The sequence below is a fragment of the Mugil cephalus genome, chromosome 7, assembly GCF_022458985.1.
Source record: "Mugil cephalus isolate CIBA_MC_2020 chromosome 7, CIBA_Mcephalus_1.1, whole genome shotgun sequence".
Taxonomy (NCBI): domain Eukaryota; kingdom Metazoa; phylum Chordata; class Actinopteri; order Mugiliformes; family Mugilidae; genus Mugil; species Mugil cephalus.
Window position 1 is genome coordinate 18,581,422 of NC_061776.1, and position 22,905 is coordinate 18,604,326.

General features: G+C 43.1%; 2 protein-coding genes across 3 annotated transcripts; one reads left to right on the top strand and one right to left on the bottom strand.

Moving 5' to 3' along the window:
• Positions 1–207: 207 nt before the first annotated feature.
• LOC125010837 (relaxin-3 receptor 1-like) lies at positions 208–3,274 on the top strand. Its single transcript, XM_047589693.1, has 3 exons — positions 208–676; positions 990–1,436; positions 1,533–3,274. Exons 1-3 carry the CDS (start codon positions 467–469, stop codon positions 2,142–2,144), a joined length of 1,269 nt encoding a protein of 422 aa, XP_047445649.1. The 5' UTR covers positions 208–466; the 3' UTR covers positions 2,145–3,274.
• Positions 3,275–14,800: 11,526 nt separating this feature from the next.
• Positions 14,801–22,423, bottom strand: sirt6 (sirtuin 6). Of its 2 annotated transcripts, XM_047590699.1 has the most exons (8): positions 22,262–22,423; positions 21,442–21,569; positions 18,894–19,076; positions 17,507–17,566; positions 16,625–16,720; positions 16,453–16,533; positions 15,777–15,900; positions 14,801–15,618 (listed from the first exon to the last, which is right to left on the bottom strand). In XM_047590699.1, exons 1-8 carry the CDS (start codon positions 22,325–22,327, stop codon positions 15,325–15,327), a joined length of 1,032 nt encoding a protein of 343 aa, XP_047446655.1. In that variant the 5' UTR covers positions 22,328–22,423; the 3' UTR covers positions 14,801–15,324. The 2 variants fall into 2 exon arrangements, with proteins under 2 accessions (XP_047446655.1, XP_047446656.1); XM_047590700.1 differs by lacking the exon at positions 16,625–16,720 and having other exon boundaries at positions 16,453–16,575.
• Between the last annotated feature and the right edge of the window lie 482 nt (positions 22,424–22,905).

Here is a 22,905-nt window from a genome sequence, read left to right on the forward strand (position 1 = left end):
CTGAGTTTAAAAATTGTATCTTAGTCAATAGAGTTTATTCTTGACCCATACCTGCTGTAATAAGGACAACAATGTCATGCCACCGGTGATGAGCTGAAACGCTCATGTGCGCGCCCACAGTGCGCCATCAAGCGGCGGAGGAGGAGCCTCGTCGAGTATAAAAGCCTCCCTCCGTCTCCGGATGCTTCTCAGGCTCCCTCAAAGAAAGCCCAGCTGTATGATGTCAGACTTCAGGCCGATTCGGATTAATCAGTTTTTAGTATGTTAATCTTTTTCCCCACTTAATAAAAATAAGAATCGAGCGGAGGAGAGAATTTGGGATTTCTGAATCCACTCCTGTGCGTCTGGAAGTCTGGAAGTTAACCTGGAGGAGGAGAGGAAGAAACCTGGGAACTTATTTTTTTTATTACTTTTTTCTTTTATTATTTTTTTAAAAAGTGTCTCTCTCCTTTTCCTCTGCGGAGCCATGCAGAGCAACAGCAGCAGCTCCCCCGGACCTCCGAGCTCTCTGACCGTGTGCGGGGGAGAGGAGGATGAGCGCCAGATCTCTGAGCTGGTCAGCCCCGCAGGAGCAGGGTCCAACCTGCCAGCTTTTAACCTTTCACTCAACTGCTGGCTGCACATCCTGTCCAAAGAGTCCTCGCTGGATCTGCACGGAGACACCGCCAACATGGCAGTAGGTTGAATCATCTTGCTGGATAAAGTGGAGAAATGGCTCAGGCAAGACAGCAGCTGACTTTAGTGTACAGGACTAAGTAACTCAAATACTGGACACAAGTGCAGTTCTAAGGTGCTTCAGTATTTTTACTTAAACGTCTGTTTGAATTTAAAATTAATTTATGGTTTTGCTACTTAACTGAAAGACCAGAGTTCCTCTTGCACCTTGTGTAACTGTGCATGAATTCCTTGTGTGTTTTTGTTCATTCATTCTCATTCCCAAGTCTTTGCTGTGCACGTCTGAAAACACAGCGCTGCTATGTGTCTGACAGATTCGAGTGCTCATCGCCCTGGTCTACCTTGTGGTGTGTATCCTGGGACTTGTGGGAAACCTCCTGGCGCTCTTCCTCTTTCACTCCCGCCGCCGGGGCCACCACCACCACTCCTCCATCGACTGCTTCGTGATGAGCCTGGCGGTGACGGACCTCCAGTTCGTCCTCACCCTGCCCTTCTGGGCCGTGGACACGGTGCTGGACTTTCGTTGGCCCTTCGGCCGGGTCATGTGCAAAATCGTGAGCTCGGTCACCACCATGAACATGTACGCCAGCGTTTTCTTCCTCACGGCCATGAGCGTGACCCGTTACCGCTCTCTGATCACCTCTCTGAAGATGGGCAGTCCCAGGGTGGCCACCACCCGGGCCAAGTGGGCCAGCTCAGCCATTTGGGTGGTGGCGCTGGTGGCCACGCTGCCTCATGCTTTCTACTCTACCACAGTCCAGGTTTGTCAAATTAAGATTAAACTACAAACGCTTTGCTTTGCTTTCCTGCATGCTTTGTGTTTCGAGTGCCTTCACATGCAGTTGATGTGTTTGCAGGTGTCTGCAGATGATGAGCTGTGCTTAGTGAGGTTCTCTGACTCCGACTCGAATCACTGGGATCCACAAGTCCTGCTTGGACTCTATCAAACCCAGAAGGTCCTTCTGGGATTTATATTTCCCTTGATCATCATCTCTGTCTGCTACCTCCTCCTGCTGAGGTTCATCCTGAGCCGGCGCATTGTGGGCAGTGTGATAAGCGGGAATGTCAACGAAAGGTCGGAGTGTGAGAGAGGACGCCACCGGCGGCGTTCCAAAGTTACGCGCTCTGTCACCATCGTGGTCCTGTCCTTTTTCATCTGCTGGCTGCCCAACCAGGCGCTCACCCTGTGGGGAGTGCTGATCAAATTTGACCTGGTGCCCTTCAGTAAAGCCTTCTACAATGCTCAGGCCTACGCCTTCCCCCTGACTGTGTGTCTGGCTCACGCCAACAGCTGTCTCAACCCGGTGCTCTACTGCCTGATCCGAAAAGAGTACAGAGCCGGACTGAAGGAGCTTCTGCTGAGGATTTCTCATTCGGTCCACAATGTTCTCACCGTGGCCCTGAGAGGGAAGAGAGTGGAAGAAGCCCCACCCGGCATGGCCATGATACACAAAGACACCAATATGTGATTTAGTTAGTTTGACCTTTCCTGAAAAATACGGTTATTAGCTTTCTTTGTGTACAGTAAATAACAAAACGTGTTGACTGTTTATAGGATACTCATTGAGATACTTGGACATTATAAATTTCAACCCTTGTTAGTGTTATTGTAGGGCGTCGGAAGACTGTTTCATTTTTCTTTTAATTTTCATGGAGAAAATGAAGATTAATGAATTTAACATATATGGTTCCTTGTCCTTAAGTGGTAAACAAATGTAAACATGTATTTAGACAATTAGAACACCATTCAGGTACTTGTCAACATTATTATAAACATTAGGCCACTTCTTCATGGTACCTAATAAATCAGTTATGCTCAGTGTTCATCCAGAGATGGTTCACATCAACCAGAGAATGTTTCTTTGATCGTCTCTGACTGGCTGAGTGAAATCACACGCTTCTAAACCTCACTGACAGACACAGGGACGCGGTTTAAAATGTATGCTGAAGTTACCAAATATGGTTCCTTGCCCCATAATGGGTTAACCGATGAGCGCTAGAGGATGTGGTAGATGGATTTTGTTACCAATACAGACTGTCAAGCCTTTTCAACACACAGAAAATATCCAACAAAACATTCAACTTTTGGATTATTTATTTTTTTCTTCTTCTTTTGGAAATCTATTCTCCCCTCAGTCCCATTTTAGGAGCCTCCCCTATTCCAGCCACGTTTTACCTGCGGGCACTTTTATGAATATTTGAAAGTAATCTCCTGAACGAAAGCACAAAACTGATAATCTCCATCAATCAGCCTATTTTTTTATTTTTTTCACACAAAACACAATGTGACATTTGAATAGTTTGACCCATAGAGTGGTGTTTGTAATTTAAATCCCACATATCCACGCAGGCAATCATGAGACATTTGCATTGTGGTAAATGTGTTTAATATTTGTGTTTTCAGTGCTTACTCAGTCAGGAAGCTGAAATCCACCGGCCTTCATATGCAGTGAAACATAACTCCAGGACATTTTCCACCCGGTGTTTGATGCTAGCTTGAGCCTGTCAGCCTTTTCCTGTGTGTCTTCTTCGCTGTACCGCTGTGAATTGTTGTGTGAACACACGTATGTTCTGTGACATTAAATTAAACGAGAGGACAAAAGAGTTTGGTGACGTCTCTGGAAAGTTAATCTTCTCCGCAGTCACAGCGCTATGAAGTGACCGACTCGGCCGCACATTTCTGCCCTTTTGCAACCTTTAAAGTTGGAACACGGATAACCATCTTCAGCCACCCGCGGGGTAGTTTTCCCTGACGCGCAAATATCACACACTTCCCCACACGTCCTCCATTGTGTGTCAATGCGGTAGTAATTACTTCTCAGAATCAGATTCGCAGAAACCGCTTCTCCCAGCTGCAAATGGAAAACAATCAAAAGGGTGATTTTAGAGCAAATATTTGTGCCAGTTCTCTGTGCTGTCAAAAAAAAGACTCTTCTGTTGCTTTTATTGTCAATTTCTATGTTCACAGCATATAGAAAAGGAGAAAAAAAAAACATTTTCTCTTACATAGGGATGATGAATGAACAAAATGCAAAGGAAAAAACATGATAAACACATTTATACTTAAGCTCATCTCTTGGTTGAATTCGCTTCATTGTTTTCACACTAAGTACCAGACACTGGACGAAGCCATTATATTGATCTATTAGGTCTATTAGTGTGCCTGTATGCAGAAAACAAAAGCATCTGACAGATACAAGAACTAAAATCAACGTGTTATAAGCTCTTTTTGTGTTACAGGAGCAATTTCCCCACTAATGAAAACCACGTGAGGACATTCACGTGCGTGGATATGTGTCCACACGTAGCCCGCATGGTCACCCGATGTCTGTTTCACAACTGACATGCTCCATATGTTTATTTAACTACTGCAGCGTGATGGGCATGAATGGCAAATATAAAGGCGCAGAAATTGGACCTTAGTTGCACTTAGAGGAGGCACGTGTCAAGAACACGCCGCACGCGACTTTTTATGCGGCGCACACGAAGCTGTTCTGAACGAGGGAATCACGACAGGTGACTGATGACATCGTGGAGGATGAATGAGGAGCGTTACACATGCAGTTCAATTCTTTGTGCAGAAAGCTTGAAGTTAATAACTTTTTACGCTTTTACCGTTTCAGGTCAGCGCTGCCCGAGAAAATGAACAACATCAGCCTCAGGGAGGTCCCGGGGGACATGGTGGACACATTAGGAGGAGGTCACCCTGTTGTAGCACGGTGAGGAAATGGTGAAAGGAGGCTGGATAGAAGAAGAAGAAGAAGAAGAAGGAGAAGAAGAAGAAGCTTATTTTAGGCATCGCTGGGGACAGCTTTCCGGAGGCTTAAACAAAGATGGGATCTGTGTGGTCCATGACTCCTATGTCCACTGTGAGTGTAAATATAGGAGGGAACTATGGGTCCTGCTCACATCCTAACGCACTTATGTTAACTCTATGAACGCTCTTACACATTGAGCGTGTTGCAAACAAATGTGATATTCCTGCATCAGCACGCAAATTCAGTCCTTAGCCACATGGAGCTTAAACAGGAGAGCGGGACCTTGAACACATGACACGTCCAAGAGTGAGTTTGTAAAGAGCTCACATGCTCTACAGGAGCTGACTATCGCCTGAGTTAATGGGCTACAGGATGTAACAGGAAGTAAGACAATACATCAGTATGTAGATCTACTGTGTACGTAAGAACACAAATAAAAATATGCTTCCTCCTACACTGGATACACCTGCTGTATCCTAATGCAGCACACCTACAGTTCTCTTTTGTGCCTCCACAGCAGTTGTGACTCATCAGAAAATGGACATGGATCTTCTGAGAGGGGGGGTCCTGTGGTGTCTGGAAACACAATGTTGATAGCGGTGGCTATTTGATCAAGATGATCAAATCACTTCTCCTGCCCATGATTTTAATGTTGTGATTGTGTAAATGTGCACGTGTATTTTTGTGTATGTGTACACAATGAATAGCAACATGTGCAAATATCTACATATGTGATAAACAGCTGAAGAAGGCTGAGTGAAAAAGGCACACGACCCGGAGTGAGTCTTTCGTCGCTCCCCACTATTTAAAAAGCTTAACAGAAACTGCGAAGTCTTCACTTGCCACTTTAAAAAATTAAAATAACTTTGAGTTTTAGACAAAAACATTTACTGGCAGGGATTTCAGGCGGAATGTTTTCGGAGCACTTGTGTTGTTCCCCGCGGTGAAAATGCACCGCACACAGGACCAAAGAAAAACAATCCTCTCTTAGGAGGATAAGCTTCAAGAAATGTGGCCATGAATTTGAATGCAACCATTACTTCAGAGCTACAGGGGCACAAATATATATATATATATATTTTCCTTTTTTCAAATAAGCCTAAATATTATGTTTCTCTTTCAGTAAGTCCCCGAAGGGCCTGAAACGTCTCTCAAAATGGCTTTTAAAAATGGCTGGTGTTATCTTTAATATAATTCCACCTACTCTGAACTGAAGGAGGTCTGCAACACAATCTCCCTTACTTAAACGTGAACAATTCAGTTCAAAGCCTTATTTGTTTCTGATTTATACATTATTACACATAATAGACTGACACTTTTTCTAATGTCAGCGTCCCTTTGTGGAGTCATCACGGGCCCAGTTGACAAAATCAGAGCAGTTTGAAGATAAAATCAAGTGTTTGCAACAATGACACCTTATTATTACAGCATAGCCTATTCAGAGTCAACACTATGCCAGGATTCAAATGATATTTTAGAGTCGTATCTCTGTCGTATCCTGCTTATTTATGAGCCTCTTTCTCCCCTGTCTTTTTTGTTACCGCATTTGCACAACTAAACCTTTGACAGCAACTGCAGCTTCTGCATTCTTCTTCAGAGGCTGACTTCAGCTCAACCATCCTGAATGGGAGATCATCCGTGAACACACTCTGGTTCTATGATTCTCTGCGCAGCATCAAATCCTGGTCTGTGGTCGTCTGACCGTCAGCAGCAGGATGATCTGATGTCTCTGGCTCCATTCATTCTTCTCTGTTCCCCTAAAAGCCTTTGAGTAATTACCAGTGAAACTCTTTGCTCGCAGCATGATGCTACTATCCCAACACTTCACAGCAGGGCTGGTGTTAAACCTTAATGAGCTGCGCCTGCTTTCCTCCAGATGTAGAGTTTGATTCTGGCTTCATCGGACCGCAAAAAAAAAAAGAAAAAAGTTTTCTGTCTGTTCTGTTTGTGCCAGCTCCAGGCTTGCTCTCTGCGACTGGCTCCTTATGGTCATCCGGTGTTGTTGCACGGAGACTCGGGAAGTGATGCGGTCTCTGTTGTCCTCATCACACCCAGCAGGGCTCTAATGCAAACCCTCAGATGAGCGTCATTGTTGCAGAGCTTATGAGCAGCTACACAAAGAGTCTGTCTGGACCTATATAGGGTATAGGGCCTGTTCGTCAGCAACAAACCCCCTCCGTATCCTATCTCTGAATCTTAAACAGATTATTAGAATATATGGCCAGCTGTCAATTGTGTGATATTTCACAGAGAGAGTTTGAATAGGTGGACACAAATTACAGTGAGAGTTTAAAAAGAAGGATTCTTTCACTGCGCAGGGTTTAAGGAGAAAACGCTCGAACCGTATGTTTCAAAACCCTGACATTTAAATTTTAAATCTTTAAAGGATGCATTTTTTTTGTCTTTCAGAATTGACTTGAGATTTGACTGCACAGTTGGGAGATTCAGAGCAGTGTTGTCTTTCGGCTCCGCTCTGAGTCAGACGTTCTGATATTTGCTCTAAATCAGTAAAGCCCAACTGATAGTCTGGAAAACAAAATAATACACACCAGGTGAACAGTGACATATTTTAAAGAGACTTTGCACATATTATATGATTGCCACAAATTATTATAATGTAGGGGTTGGTGCAGCATTTATAACCTCGTCTGGTTTAATTATCTGTCATTTACAGGCTACTTTTGTTTTCCCTGTGATATATCTCTTCTTTTGTCTGCATTTGTCCACATAATTAAACGCCACAGGGTGTCAACGGTATATGAGATTGATGCAGTTATATTCCTGCAGATGAATATTTTATTGTTTCAGTGTGTGTGTGAGACCATCGCTGGCCCTCCCTGGGAGCTAGTTTGTTGATCTTGAGCGGAGTGACCTTGTATGGCAGGGAGGGCAGTGCTACGCCTCAGTGAATAGAGGGAGAGAACAAAGGACAGAGAAGATGTGGAAGGATGGACGCAGGCAGAGAGGCATGTGGTGCTGGTAGGAACTGGTGAGGTGAAGGATCCTGCGCTTTCCAAGTGACCTCACTTAGGACTGATGGGGTCCAGAGGGTTACTGTGTAGATCTCTGGAGAGATGGGAGAGTCCAGGGGGTTAAGGATGTCCCCAAAAGAGGAGCTAAGTCAACGATAGGACACAGTAATAGAGTGAGAGAGCAGTCCAGCCCTTATTAGATGGGACTCATCAATTCTTCTTGATGTGATCTAGCATGAGCGAGCACCCCAGACCACCCCAGTGAGCACAAACTGGAGCAGGCCAGACAGGTAGCCATCACCCCATCCGCCACCCAACAGTCCACCCCTTGCCACTGACATGCTATACCCCGAATCTTCAAAACTGCCTTAATTCTTCGTGTTATACTTTCAACAAGGTGTTGAAAACATTCCTCAGAGATTTTGGTCTATATTGACATGATAGCATCACACAGTTGTTGCAGATTTGTCGTCTGCACATCTATGATGAGAATCTCCCATTCCACCACATCCCAAAGGTGCTCTTGATTGATACAAGGATCCATGCTTCCATGTTGCTTCCATGTTGTTTACGCCAAATCCTGACCCTGCCATCTGAATGTCGCAGCTGAAATGGAGACTCGATCAGACCAGGCAAGGTTTTTCCAATCTTCTGTGCGTGAACTATAGTCTCAGTTTCCTGTTCTTAGCTGACAGGAGTGGCTCTCAGTGTGGTCTTCTGCTGCTGTAGCCCATCTTCTTCAAGGTTCAACATGTTGTGTGTTCAGAGATGGTATTCTGCATTCCTTGGTTATTTGAGTTACTGTTGTCTTTCTATCATCTCCAACCAGTCTGCGCAGTCTTCTCCTCTGACCTCTCACATCAACAAGACATTTTCATCCACACAACTGCCGCTCACTGCATATTTTCTCTTTTCTGGACCATTCTCTGTGAACCCTAGAAATGGTTGTGTGTGAAAATCCCAGTTCTGAAATACTCAGACCAGCCTGTCCGGCACCAACAACCATTCCACATTCAAAGTCACTTAAATCCCCTTTCTTCCTCATTCTGATGCTCAGTTTGAACAAGTTGTCTTTATCACCTCTACATGCCTAAACGCATTGAATTGCAGCCATGTGATTGGCTGATTAGCTATTTGCGCTAACAAGCAATTGGACAGGTGTACCTAATAAAGTGGCAAGTGAGTGTAGGTATTCTGTCTCTCGTACCTCTCCCAACGGGAAAAGTCAGGCAGCCTAGGGATTGTATTCATCTTTGTCTACCACTGAAAACATTGTTCTATCCCAGAATTGCTTTTCAACATTTCTCCTCCTCAGAATATTTCAACTCAGAGGAAAAAAAGAAACCATTCATGCGGCACAGGTGCAGTATACATGAAAATCATTTTAAAACTAGGTGTGAAATTTCCACGACACATTTCCTTTCATAGTAGTTCACAGCTAACTAAATCACAAAACTGTCATCTCACAGTCAAAATGACATTTTAACACGCAAAGCTGTTGGGAAAAGAGCAGAAATTCTGCCAGTGATTCTGTTTTCAAGTACAACAGCTATTTTTATGAGCAGATTTTTTTTTGAGACAGGTGATTGATGAGATTGTGGCTAAGACACAGGAAGGTGACACTACCATGCAGTTCAGCTCTTGGCGCAATTGTGCAGAGAGCTTGAAGTTAATCACCTTTGTAGTGCTACAGTTTTGGCTCGGCGCTCCCTGAAATGATGAACAACGACATGGCAGGAGCAGAAAAGCAGGGTCTTCAAAAACAGGTGAAATTGAAAAATGAAAAGCAAGAAAAAAAAACTCAAGGAACAACGAGGAATGGAACAACTGAATGTGAACGGGGGTGGGGGGGGGGATCCACCGAGGTAACGGCACAGGGACGACAGCACAGACAACTCGCCGAAGAACAAAGGAAAAGGCAGGATTATATAAGCACACATGGGCTGACAAAAGAAAAGGTGAAATGAATGAAGGAGGAGCGAGACAAGACACGCCAATGAAGGAGCTAACAAAGTAAGAACTTGAAACTCAAGAAAACCAAACAGGGTTACAGAAAATGACACATCAGCCTTTGTGCAGTCGTGCACTCTCCCAGTCTCAGGAGCTTATCACCCAAGGAGGTCCCAGAGGACATGACGTGAAGGTCACCTGCTTACAGCAGAGCAGAGATGTGGGCTTCTGAATTCAAGAACAAGCTGATTTTCTGAGGACGACGTCAACCCTGTGGACAACTTTCTGGAGGCCCAGTGTGTCGTATTCAAGTGTAAATGTGGGGGGGAACAAAAGAGTCACACGTGGACAGTACTATATATGCACTAAATGTTTGATGTTCGATCAAATTGACTCCCACCTTCAGTCAGCCTTCATACTGTAGAATCTGCTCTTTGTACCAGGCCTCAGTTTCATGAAGCAGTACTGGGAGACAAGGATCGTGAACAGATAAGAGAGTTCACATGTGCTGCGTGAAAACTGCTCTTCCGAGGGTCACCTGTTCAGATGAAAAGAAATAATAATCTACTGCACTTAGTGTGATACAAGGCGCAATAGGTAATAGAATAAAATAATCACAATAACTTGAAGCCTCAGAGACTCTGAGACGCAGCACTGAGTTGGTTTATCCTTACGTAAACTCTTCTCACAAACTTTCTGCACCACACTAATAACTTGAGGTCTTCACCACAAAGTGTTCAAAGCAGCAGCAGTTGAAAGAATTGCTGCATGTTGTCTAAAGCTCATTCCTCTTTAGCTGTGGATCAAAGCCTTCATTATGAAGTTTGTGAATAGGAGCTGAAAGCTCTGGTTAAAGCTCAACTTGTCCTCATTATAAAGAGTTTAACCACATTATCATGAAGGTCTGTCAGGGCTGGCTGACAACATCTTCTATGAGGCAGCGGGAAGACCGGGATGACAAACATGGACAATGGCACTAGGAATAATCCAGCATGTTGCAGTCTGCAGATGCAACAAAGGAGTCCCTCGAGGAAAAGATGGAAGGGAGGGAAACATCCAGAGATGAGCTGAAGGATGCTCGAGCAAAATCCTAGAAGATGAAATCTGTGTGGAAGTCTCGTGCTTATGTAGGGTTGCAAATGGCAAATAAAAATCCTTGAATCTTTGAATATGGTTATTATTTTATTTCTGCAGTTTGATTTCATTACCTAGACACAACATGACATTATTTGGTGAAAGGCTTTTTATGTGGACAGCAGCCATGGATTTAGGGGAGATATGTTGCTCTTCGACCCACTGTAATGAACTCATACTATTAATCATACCTGAAACTGCTCTCTACACTGTTTAGACTGTGTTTAATATTTCTACCCCCCACCACAGTCCTCAACAGAACCGTCCCTATAGTGGATTCATTCAGATTCTTAGGGTCCACAATCTCATGGTGAGCTGAAGTGGACCTACCACCTTGGAGGCAGCAGAGGTTGAACTTCCTGCGTCTGCTCAGGAACCTGTCTTATGAGCTGCTGATCATCTTTTATACGGCAATAATCCAGTCTGTCCTGACCATGTCCATCACAGCCTGGTTTGGATCTGCCACCAGACATGACAGGGTCGGACTGCAGAAAACAATCAGTTTCTATGGAGAAGATTATTGGTACTGACTTTCTCTCCATCCAGGACCTGTACTGGTCCAGGGTTTGGAAGCGGGCGGACTCCTCCCCTCAGGTCAGCGTTACCCAAACCAAACCGTTATGCCAAAACCACCTGCCACAAAGACACTTTCTTCCCCCAGGTTGCCGCTCTGACAAACTCTGAGCAGTTGCAGAGTGAGTGACCATTCACATGCCCAATAACTCTGTATAAATTGTCCATACTCACTATATCTGTGCCCTTTATTATTAGGAGCATTTTAAGGTTAAAAACAAAAAAAAAGTGTAAAAATGCCAGAAAGGTAAGAATAGTTTTAATGGGGACAGCCTCAGCCTCTGTGTGTTCTGCCAGCCTTTTCTTTTTGAGCTTTTCTTCTGAAGTCTTTCACCACTATCCAGTCACCTGTTTGAGGTTACCAGAGTGGCCTTCACCTATGTGAATGGAGCAAGGACTGAAGACAACGTAAGACATTATCTCAACACATCATCAAAAGACTGCTCTCCGCTTCTCACATTTATTTTCCGAGGTCCTAACCTCATCTTCATAGGTCTCCCAAAGAGAATTTCAACAAAGATGAGGTTATTTCTGCTTCTTACTGTTGCCGTCGTTTGGACCTTTTACACGTACATCTGAAAGGATTAGTCCATAAATCATTTAGTTTAATTACAGAAAAAGGACTATGGAACCATTTTGCCAATTATTTATGGAATTCTTGATGTAAAACATTTCATACTTTGAGCTCTGTAAATGTAAATATTTGCTGTCATTAACATTTCATTTGAATCAACTGAAGGAAAGGAGGCTAAAGAAGAGATGACTGTAGTCTGCAAAAAGGGGGGAATGCATGAAAACGCTGCCCTGCATGCTAAACAGTTAGAAGAAGATCTCAAGGGTCAAGAGGAGGAAAGAAATGAAGCCGAGACTTCTCTTGAAAAGAAGATGGAGGAAACAAGAAGAGCTAAGGTGGAACTGGTTCTCATGCAAACTCAGATAAAAGAAGAGTTGGTGAGAGGAGGAAAGGCCAGATTACCTGGGAACATCTACTATAAGGGCTACTGCAGTAAAGGTGCTGGAGGATCTGGACAACTAAAGAAGGCAGCATCTACAGTTCATGAACAAGACCCTGGAGGAGACGATGGACGAGGGGGAACTATACAGAAATGGGTTAACCTCTAAACCAAAACATATGTTTTCACATCTTTTTTTGTAGGTACATTTAAATAATGATTTTGGCAATATTGAATATATCAAATATCGAAGCTTTCATACTTATCTCTTCATGTCACTCTGATACCAGTTGATCTCAGTTTCATCTGTTGAAAGACCACTGCTCCAGATCTGCTGTTTTTTGTTTTTTTTAGATGATTTTTGTCCAGTCTGGGCTTTCTATTCTTGAGGTTGATACGTTCCTCTTATCTCTCTGATTTAGTTGTTGAAATGAACTACAGAAATTTTACCTGCTTAACTGATGAATAAACAATGAAGGACAATCACCACATCTGTAAAGAAAATAACTTTCTTCGACTGTCTGATCGCCTTCGAGCCTCTGAAAATGGAACGACTGTGTATAAATATGATCTGAATTTGTAAACCTTTCCTCCTGTTTGGACGTGAATACCAGCAAACCAAAGAGGAGAGTCTGTCTACTGAGTGCGTGTTCTTGATACCCCAAGTTAAAATAACAAAAATTAGTCCAAACATACGTACATGAACTCCAAAGTTGTAACAGCTGTAAAGAAGGAGCTCTAGTTGTCCTTGCATTTTCCGTGGAAACAGGCTCTAGCTCTCAAAAAGAAAAAAAAAAAAATCCCCGCAAAAATATTTCCTTGGACCACCTTTAGCTTTGATTACAGCACACATTCCCTGTGGTATTGTTTTGTTTTTTTATAAAAAGCTTCTGAAATGTCACAAGATTTATTTCCATCCAATGCATTAGTTTTTCACCAAGATCTTGTACTGGAGATGGGAGAGTCTGACCACTACACAAAACCTTCTGCCCAAAGATTCTCAATGAGGTTCAGGTCTGGACTCTGTGGAGGCCAATCCATGTGTGAAAATGATGTCTCATGCTCCCTGAACCACTCTTTCACTGTTTGAGCCCCATGAATCCTGACATTGCCGTCTTGGAAAATGCCCGTGACATCAGGGAAGAAAAACATTGATGGAATAACCTGGTCATTCAGGATATTCAGGTAGTCAGCTGACCTCATTCTTTGGATATAATGTTGCTGAACCAAGACCTGAGCAACTGCAGCAAACCCCAGATCATAGCACTGAACCCACAGGTTTGAACAGTAGACACTAGGCATGATGGGTGCATCACTTCATCACCTCTCTTCTTACCCTGAAGCTCCATCACTCTGGTTCAGGGTCAATTTGGACTCATCAGACCACATAATTCTGTTGCTCCAGAGTCTGATTCGTATGCTCCCTATCAAGCTGAAGCCTTTTTACCAGTTAGTCTCACTGATTAGTGGTTTTCTTAAGACTACACAGCTGTTCAGTCCCAATCCCTTGAGTTCCCTTCACACTGTATGTGTGGAAATGCTCTTACTTTCACTGTTAAACATAGCCCTGAGTTCTACTGTTGTTTTTCTTCCATTTGATTTCACCAAACGTTTAAGCGATCACCGTTCACCATCAATCAAGCCTTTTTTTCCGGCCACATTTCTTCTTTGAAAACGATGGTTCCCCACCATCCTTCCAGTTTTTAATTTTGCATTGAACACAATTTTAGCAGTTTCTGCTTCAATCCCCTCAGATGTTTTCTGTTGATGCACGCCAGTGATTTGACTCTTCTCAAACAGACTAACATCTTTCCGACAACCACGCGATGTGTTTTTCTACATGGTTGTGTAAGAAATGAGAAGCTACTGATTGCATCAGTTGGTGTTAAATAACTTTTTGCCAGTTGAAAGAATTTTTGTTTGGCCAGGCAGTGTTTTAATGTTTATTGCGTCTGTCCAATCAGCCCAGGCATCTTCAATTAGTTGACTCTCTCCATTTTGAAATGACAGATCACACCCATTACGGATGTTTTTGTTGGTGTATTTATATATTTTTGTATTTGCTAAGACATCATGTCAATCTGGGTATCATCCACACTCTCTATATTTTGAGTTTTGTATCTTTTCTCATCTTTCCCCTCTTCTCTCCTACTTGTGTCGCCTGAACACTTTGGAGGCTGGTTATTTGTGCCTTTATCAGATGTGGGAAAATAATTAAGTAAGAGACATTCAAAGTGTTGCATTTAACTCACCAGCTCTATAAAGCAAGGACAATTTAAGACAAATGGATACGTATACGGAGACGAATGGATACGTATACGGAGACGATAAGAGCGGTATTGAAGACTGTGTAATGACCCATTCACATTCACACTGTGATGCAGCTGTTGTGATTGTGAGGCCGTAACATCTGCTGTTTACATAAAGACAAAATGCTTTAATGGACTTAAACATCTGTGTAAACCTCTATTGAAACTAAGTTTGGATTTTGTTGGTATTTGAGTAGCACGGGATCAGTGGGCTCGTCTCTCCTCCTCCCACTGACATCAGTTCTTTGTCACATCCGTTAGTTTTCAGACGTTAACTTCAGAGATATTAATAATATCAAATCCTCAGAACAAGAAGTTTCTCGAATTCATTTTAACTCCTGGTTCAATCAGGCCCACTGCTGTTAGACGCGCATACAGATATACGACCAGGAAGCAATTTTGTTTATTGCCAAAACATTTATATATATTTATATTGTAAAAAAAAAAAAAAAAGAAACAAAGTGTCTATTTCAGTGAAAGTACGCCATTTTTTTTTTCCTGAGATAAAAACGTCCTAGAAACATACAGCATGACTACGGTTCACTCATGCTTCCCTCAGCCGCGTGTAGCTACTACTCGATCAGAGTTGCAGATGCTCGCTTTTAAATTCCTTTTCATGGCATATTGACCCAAGGAGCCTTTAAACACGAGATACGTAGTGATGAGATCAGGAGCTAATGTCTATAAATAAAGCTGCTTATAAAAAGGAGCACCTTATTAAAAACTTTATTTATAACAACGTGCTCTAGATCTCATCTCGTTGTCCTTGTCTGTTAAAAACTGTCCCTCTAACTAAAGTAAACCTCCCAGCTCGCTTTGACCGGAGGAGCTCTTACATTACAGTCTATGTACACATTTCTGATCAAACGTCCACCTGATGGGAGGAGTCCAACTTATGAGTCTGTTTAAAATCTCCTCTTCTCCACGGACGTGATCAAACTAGTCACCTGTAATGTGTGTTTCTGGATGGGTTTGAAAAAAAAAAAAAAAGTGTCTGAAGTTATTTCTGTTCACTTGTCTCCACTGGGACGTCAGCTTCCTCCTTCTTCACTGCAACAGTTTCGTCCTTAACGTCCGTTAACGGCGTCGCTTCTCGTTTCCTCTCCTCTTTAATGACGTCCTTCTTCGCCCTTTTCTTCGGAGGCTTCGTGTCTGCGGTGGGCTCAGAGGTGGCGCTGGAGCTCTCGCAGACGGTCGGCCCCTCCCACTTTGGGATGTCCAGCCCCAGCAGCTCCATGAGCTGCTTCATGACCTCGTCTACGTAACCATGGATACGCAGATGTGCATGCTTGTCCTGCGAGGAAGAAAATTACATCCATGTCATGTAGATACTGAAGATTAATCGTGTTTGTTTTTTCCTTTTGATCTCACCTGCTGCATTTACATATTCACTCACGTATGTGTGTGTGTGTGTGCGTGTGCGTGTGGTATTGACCCATAAATGAGACTCACGTGTTTGGTAGGCTGCAGGTTGACAATAACTATTTTCCCTCCTTTGCGCTTGGTGAGCAGGGGGAGGTCTCCACTAGGTTTGATCTGCATGGATGTGCCCAGAGTCAGCGCCAGGTCTGCTCGTCTGAGGAGGATTAAATACGCATGTACAGAAGCTGTGACGTGTTTGACTTGCCTGCTGGTTATTTCTTGATTTCCCTTAACAGTGTAATTTATACATGACGTGATAAGGCTGAGAGGTTGTCGTTGACCACCTTAGATTAAAAATTCAAGTTAATGCCAGGTGCGACACTAGAAGAGGAGTAAATTATTATAAAGGATAATTTAGGAAACGTATAAAGGGAACATGCTCATCTTGGTCTTTTGTGAGCGCATGATAAAAGCTTTTGTAGTTGAGGGATTGAATGGAAATACAGGGAGGAGGAAAATGGAAGCATTAAAGAAAACTGTGATGCCCACATGAACCCTAAAAGGGTTTTCACACATGTCAGAACACTGACATTTCAGTTCACAGGACATGTTTGAACAGTCCTTCATAGCACGAGATGCAAGATAGCAAGAGGGATGTGAGAGAAAATCAAGATAAAAGAGTGTTTCTAGGCTATCAGGACAGATGAAGAAGCACAGAACAGTGAAAGGGACGCGTGGAGTACAAACTACTGCATGTCCGTCTTACCTGCTGGCATCGTCTGCTTTGTTCAGGTCTCTGTCAGGAAGAGCATCCTCCCAATCCAGTATGGTGCTGATCAGCTTCCCTCTTGTGTAGAAACACGCCAGTGAATCAATGACCACATACTGTCTGTAATGTTGAAATGCCAGTTATTTTAACCAGCCCTCGCACGCGTTACCTGCAGGCTCTGAGTCCCCTGGATCGCACCACATCGCAGTATCGTCCCGTCGGCTTCAGCCCCATCACGCCGATCACCTTTTCTCTGACGTACTGCCTGAAAACAATTTTGCATGAAGCTGGCAGACTGAACCTTTTGCCTCATCTATAAAAGGTTGCAAGGTTTCGCCATATTTCGCAATCACTTTTACATTTATTATCATCGCCACATTTATTAAGTTTGAGTGTGTTATTCCAGTACGTTAAAGTACGTTAAAGGGCTATGAATCTGTTTTGATGCTGTCTGAAACTAGATCATTCCCCAGTTGCTGGGCATGTAAATTTACCTTTTTTTTTTTTTCTTTTTTTTTTTAGCTAAACCAAACCACACATTGTGGTCGTAAGATTTTCCTTTAAAAGTCAGACTGCTGCATCTAAGTGGCAACAAATCCGTTTTCCTGTTGCTGCCGCAGACCACCAGATTCAGGGGTCAACGTCTGTGTGTTCAGCGTTTCTGTACCTGCGGCCTTCACATGAATATTAATGTAAAAGTCTTTTCTCCTATGACCTTTCTCACTGATGAGGTGTTTCAATCACACAGAATTGCCACCGCCACAGTTTTTGCTCCGCATGTTCCTCTCTTCGACCCGCAGCAGCATCTGTGCGCATCCCAGGAGGGAGGCGGTGGGGAGGCCTCACCGGTAAACATGAGGCGCACACAAAGCTGTGAGACACTGCTCCCTGCTAATGAGAGGTGAACAGCAATGATCCTCTCCTCTGCATGCTTTGTGTATCGTGTAGCAGCTACGTGACTGGCCGTTTGTGTTGCCAAACATGTGAAACGAGCCACTCGGTGGAAGTCAGCAGCTGGAGGAGTTGAGGATGACGTGGGAGGCGTACCTACCTGCCACACTTCTCGCACTCCTCCACAAACATGTTCCCATGAAGCTCGGACAACATATCCCTAGTAAAGGAAAGAGGGAGAGGTGACATTCACTTAAATCCTTGTCTCAGCATTTAAAGTAAATGTGAGGACTCTTCAGAGCAACTCTTTCTTTGACCTCCTCGTTCCGAGCTGTGATATTTACAGCTAAGATTCATAGAGCACATGTGCAGATCAGCACTGACTGGTTTACTTTATCAGCTCATCTGCAATGTGAGGGATTCTCTCAGAGAGCTACAGCTGTTTGGCTTCATTTAAAAGGGGGGGGGACTAAAACTGCGGAGAGAGGGGGTCATCCAATAAAGCCTGGACATTTGTACCGAATTAAAAATTGGACTCTTTGCCTTGGGTTAGTCCAACAATGAGTCAGACCAAACATTTCCCCCTGCGCTGAGCATAATTTCGAGTTGTTTGAGCAGCGTTTATCACAAAGCTGCAGCTCCAAATTTTAAACAACGAGTCGCAACACGACACGTAACAAGAACACGGCGAAGCGACGCGGTTATCTCAGGGCGCCGCTTTAAGTGACTGCGTGCAACATTAAAATTGAATACAGCGAGGTTGTTTCCTCCTCAATCAAATACCCGCTCCGTTTCCTGACCGCGCTAGGCCTAAAGGGTTTAGTCAGTTGCTTCAGTCCAATACACTTCTTGTCATATTCTGCGCACATTGCCTCAAGGTCTGCCAGCTTGTCTTTTCTGCGCGCGCTCTGAGGTGTTTGCACACAGCCCTGTCTGGGTAAAAAAAAAAAACAAAGTGGCTCGGAAAGATAAAAACTACACTGTTTCAGCCGAGCTGCAACGAGGGATGCTGGTGCAGGGAGCACGCGGGTAGAGGACACTGGGGGACGCAAGGCAGTGAAAACAAGGGACAAGTTCATTAGGAAAAGGGGAAGTTCATTTGGTTGGAGGTGGAGGAAGAGATGAGTGAGAAACAGCCCAGGAGGAAAAGATCAGATAAATATAAATCATCCTTCTAACTGTGGAGAGACCACGGAGAGTTCAACAGTCTGAAGAGGGACGCAGAGGTCGCTCCATTTCTGCTTCATAGGTGTGATACATCAGTTTTCCTGATTTACTGCGCTTGCAGAGTTAGCTCCACCACCAGCCAAGGGAGTCGTTGAGTAATGCCGTCTGGAGCATGTGTGCTGCCTGCAGGGAAACCATCTCAAGCTTTCTGCACATTGGCTTTGCAGCAAAAGTTTAATAACCCACCGACGAGCTACAGTCGGCTGCTCTCTATCGTGTCGTTCACGTGTCGTGCCTGATTGGTTTTCAACTCCATTTGACTGCACAGTTTAAAAACAATCAGTATTTTTGAATAAACATAATTCAAATATCCGTGTTACCTGGGAAAGCCGGATCGAACGTGCAGGCCGTCCACATTCTGGCTGATGAGGTACTTGAGGTACCCGGCCCGCTGCAGCCCCAGGAGGGCCATGTGAGTTAAGCTGGGACGGGCATCTTCAAACGTGGTGTCGAAGTGGGGCGACTCGCCCTTTTGTTCTAGCGTCCACACCCCTTTTGGACCTCTGAAAGAGAATGCGGCGGTGAACAGATGGCGTATTGGTCTGATCGGAAGGATTGCCGCGCAGTAGGCCGACCGGAGGCGGCACAGGTCTACATGTGGTGCGTGGGTTAGTAGTCGTGGTTGAGTCGTCCCAAACTGACAACAAGCTGTCGGCTGCTCAGGGAAAGCAAAGCTCACCACAGCTCAGGCATTAATGTAATTTATTGGAATGAATGTTTATTTGAGTTGGTTTCGGGCGTCCACACGGACTGATGAATGAACGTAGCGTTAGCGCTGTCGCTTCTGGAGTCGTTCAACGCGTTTGACAGCAGCTAAATTACACCGAGGCCGCACAACTTATCTTTATGCATCAGAGGAGTGAAGCCATGCCGTGAATCCTCAAACACAGCCATGACATTCTCATCTCTCACCTTCACAGCTTGAACATCTATCTCTCCATCTTTCAGCGTGATGAAATGTATCACCTGTTCGCCAAAGACCGGTTCACAGCCTTAACAACATCAGAGAGATGCAGCAGGACATGAAACATTTGTGTGTTCACGTGTTGTCAGTGATGTTAATCTGAAAATTCTCATATGACGCCTATGTGGAAAAGCACTTGGCATACAAATATGGATTATTTGATTTGATGTGTGTACATTTAATGACATAGAGTCCAAGGTCAACTCTGTATATCCAATAATCAGCAGAGGAAACTCAGCCTTATGCAAATAAACTGAATTCCTTAGGGTCTCTATTAAATCACATCAAGAGCTGCATGTTTCAACTGCTCAGGTTTTTAGCGGCATACGCCGGCAGATTAACAAACTGAATCCTTATGACAGAAAAACTCAGTTTATTTCAGCGTGTTGTTGATGCTGTAGTAATAAGCAAACTCTGCCCTCCTCTGCCCAAACGGTGGAACTACAAGAAACACAGGACGTCCTCATTATGTCGACAGGAACAAAACAGTCACTGCATCACATCATCTATTCAGATACCTAATTCAGCTGCAGCAGAAAAAACAAAACATAAAATAATAAAAATCCCAATGTGACGCACTTTAAAAACAGATTAAGAATAATTCATATTAGCTGCCATATAACGCTCCTGCTCGACCAGCTCAAGACTTTTACAAGCTCTGGCTCCAGTTCTTTATGCTGTTGTGACTTTTATTGCTTTTTTATTTGCTTTTGATGCTACAAAAAAGGAACGAACCAAACCAAAGACTGAACGATGGCTGAATGACACCACCTGAGCTGTCAGAGGAGGTGCAGGGGAGACTTGGAAGAAAGAGAAGCTGCAGGTGTCAGAACATTTTAAAGCACAATTTGCAGCAATATCAGAAAACTGTCAAAGCTGAAAAGACAAAGTGCTTCTCTGATATAACTCTTAAGAATTCTCCTCATGTTTATGACACTTCAATGCTGTTCTTCGTGATATTTTTTTAAGTAATTGGACCCAGATTTCAGGCTATTATGAAGAGCAGTGCTGGTGAATTTTACACATGCATTAATGCATCCAATGATTAAAAAAATCCACATGTAGACACCTCAATCCTCTCAAACTCTCTACCAATTTCTAAACTGTGATTCTTTCTAACACTTTGGAAAAAGCTGCACTCTTCCAGTTTCTTTTTTCTTTTTCTTTTTTTAGATTCACATGATATCCTAGAGGTAGACCAGTGCTTCTGACACAGTAGACCACAGGGTCCTTATAATTCGTCTGGAACACTGTGTAGACATTAAAGCTACAGCGCTGGAGCGGTTCAGGTCCAACATGTCCAACGGGAGTCTCCCAGGGATCCACTGTCAGGCCAATTTTATCTTTCCTGTATGTGCTCCCATTAGGCCACATTCTTAGGAAGTACAGACAATACACAACTGCATTTGTAACAGATTAATTATAACTTTTTCCCCTTTTTCATTTGATTATATTTGACTCAAGTTTTTCTTGTGTTTTAATGTAGTACTTGTATTTCCTCTTCATTGTCTGTTTTTGGGTTGACTGTATGTTTAATATATTGTTAAATGCCTTGATGACTCTGTTCAGCACTTTGGTCAACATTCATTGTTTTTAAAGGTGCTCTATAAATAAATTGACAACGACATTTCTCTAAGTAGTTACAGGTGGATACTGAGGTCTGCTTTGGATCATTGTCCTTTTGTACAAGCAAGGCTGTTTTTAGTTGTGCTTTCTTGACTGTCTGCATGACATTCACATTCAAATTATTCTGATATTTAGAGGGATCCTTTCTTCTTTCTCTCTGTGCAATGTATCCCGCGTACCCGGCAGCCACACGAGCAGTAACATTTGTCAACAACTGAACTGTATATTCTGCAAAGATATTTGAGAGGAGAATCCTGGTACTTAGGTTTGTGGCTCACCTGAAGTCGGGGATGCCTGACGAAGTGCTGATTCCAGCTCCGGAGTGGACAACCAAGTACTGAGACTCTTTAATCAACTGAGCGAGAGTCTCTGCCTTCGCCTTCAGCTCCTCAGGACCATCGAACGTCTGCCACAGAAAAGAGAGCACTAGCTTCAGAAACTGCCCAATACTGGCACGATCATCAATTACAGTGTTTGACTCTTTGAGTGATTCATTCACAAACACCTCCATCATCCCAGTTCAAGAAATCGTAGTTTTGAAGCCTGTGCATAGGAAAAGCACGATACTTCCCAAATCCATCTGCTACATCAACTACCACACATCAATTCACGAAGTATAAAGCTGGAACGGAGTTTTACAAACAGAAACGAAGAGTAAAAAAGCACATTCACTCATTGGTCACGCTGCTTTTGTGTAATAATGATAACTAGGGTTACAGTAAAAATATTGTACAAATAACTACTGCTAAGTTCACCTCATTTTGATTATGGCTGGAGTTATTGTTTAAGATAGAGTATTAAAGTAATGCCCGTTTATTGGCTGATAACAATGGATAAATCACACAAGCTATTCCTATTATTGGTAGTAGTAATATTGTCAACAATACCCTCTCTAGTGCTAGCAAACTACTCCTTACTTACTTCTTGTGAAGCTTACGGCCTCTTTCAACTGCATTTTACATACTGTTAATTATAAATCATTTAAATAGTTTGTTTACTATGAGCTGTAAAGACTGAGAAGATGAAAACACTCGCGGCTAACCTGCTAGCTAGCTGTTTAGAAAGATTAGTAGCAAGTTCCTGATCGCTATCATTTACCTCGGGAAGACCACAAACACCTTTGTCTTCGTACGGTGAGAGCCCAGCTGCATAATTTACAGACATCGTTGTTGTTAGAAATGTATCTTTTTTTTTTTTTTATCTGTATTTTGTCTGGCGGCGTAATTTTCCCCAGGAGAGTATGTGCATCGTCTAGATGGCGTCATCAACGGGCGACTACGAATGTTGCATTTAAAAACATTGGGAAATTAAATGAGCGCCCGGTTTTCAGGTGGACAAGAAACAACACATGAAAGACAAATATTTCCAGAAAATTGTTGGATTTATTTTAAAATATTTAAATATTTATTTAAGTCCAGCTAATTGTGCTATTTGGCACGTAGACTTCTAATAATTATGGTGCGACAGGTTTGAGAGAAAAACCACAAGATTTAGGGCTATAAAAGTATTCTGACAGATTTAATTTTCATTCATGAAGGAGATCACATGAAGTTTCTCCATGCTTTCTCTGTCGGGAGATACAGTCTTGTGAATCCAAATAATCTATCTTGTAAGATTAAAATATGTTTCATAAAGTAGAAAGAAATGGCATTTTTGTTCCATAAAGAATGTCTAGGTTAAAGAATCATACAAACTTCCTTTGATCTGAAATTAGAACATGTTACAAGACTCTTTCTTGGTAC

Coding starts and splice junctions, on each gene's coding strand:
- LOC125010837 (XM_047589693.1), top strand. CDS start 467: ATGCAGAGCAACAGCAGCAGCTCCCCCGGACCTCCGAGCTCTCTGACC. Junction 677..989: donor GAGACACCGCCAACATGGCA/GTAGGTTGAATC, acceptor TGTGTCTGACAG/ATTCGAGTGCTCATCGCCCT. Junction 1,437..1,532: donor TCTACTCTACCACAGTCCAG/GTTTGTCAAATT, acceptor ATGTGTTTGCAG/GTGTCTGCAGATGATGAGCT.
- sirt6 (XM_047590699.1), bottom strand. CDS start 22,327: ATGTCTGTAAATTATGCAGCTGGGCTCTCACCGTACGAAGACAAAGGT. Junction 21,570..22,261: donor GTGTTTGTGGTCTTCCCGAG/GTAAATGATAGC, acceptor TTTCTGTGGCAG/ACGTTCGATGGTCCTGAGGA. Junction 15,619..15,776: donor ACCTGCAGCCTACCAAACAC/GTGAGTCTCATT, acceptor TCTTCCTCGCAG/GACAAGCATGCACATCTGCG.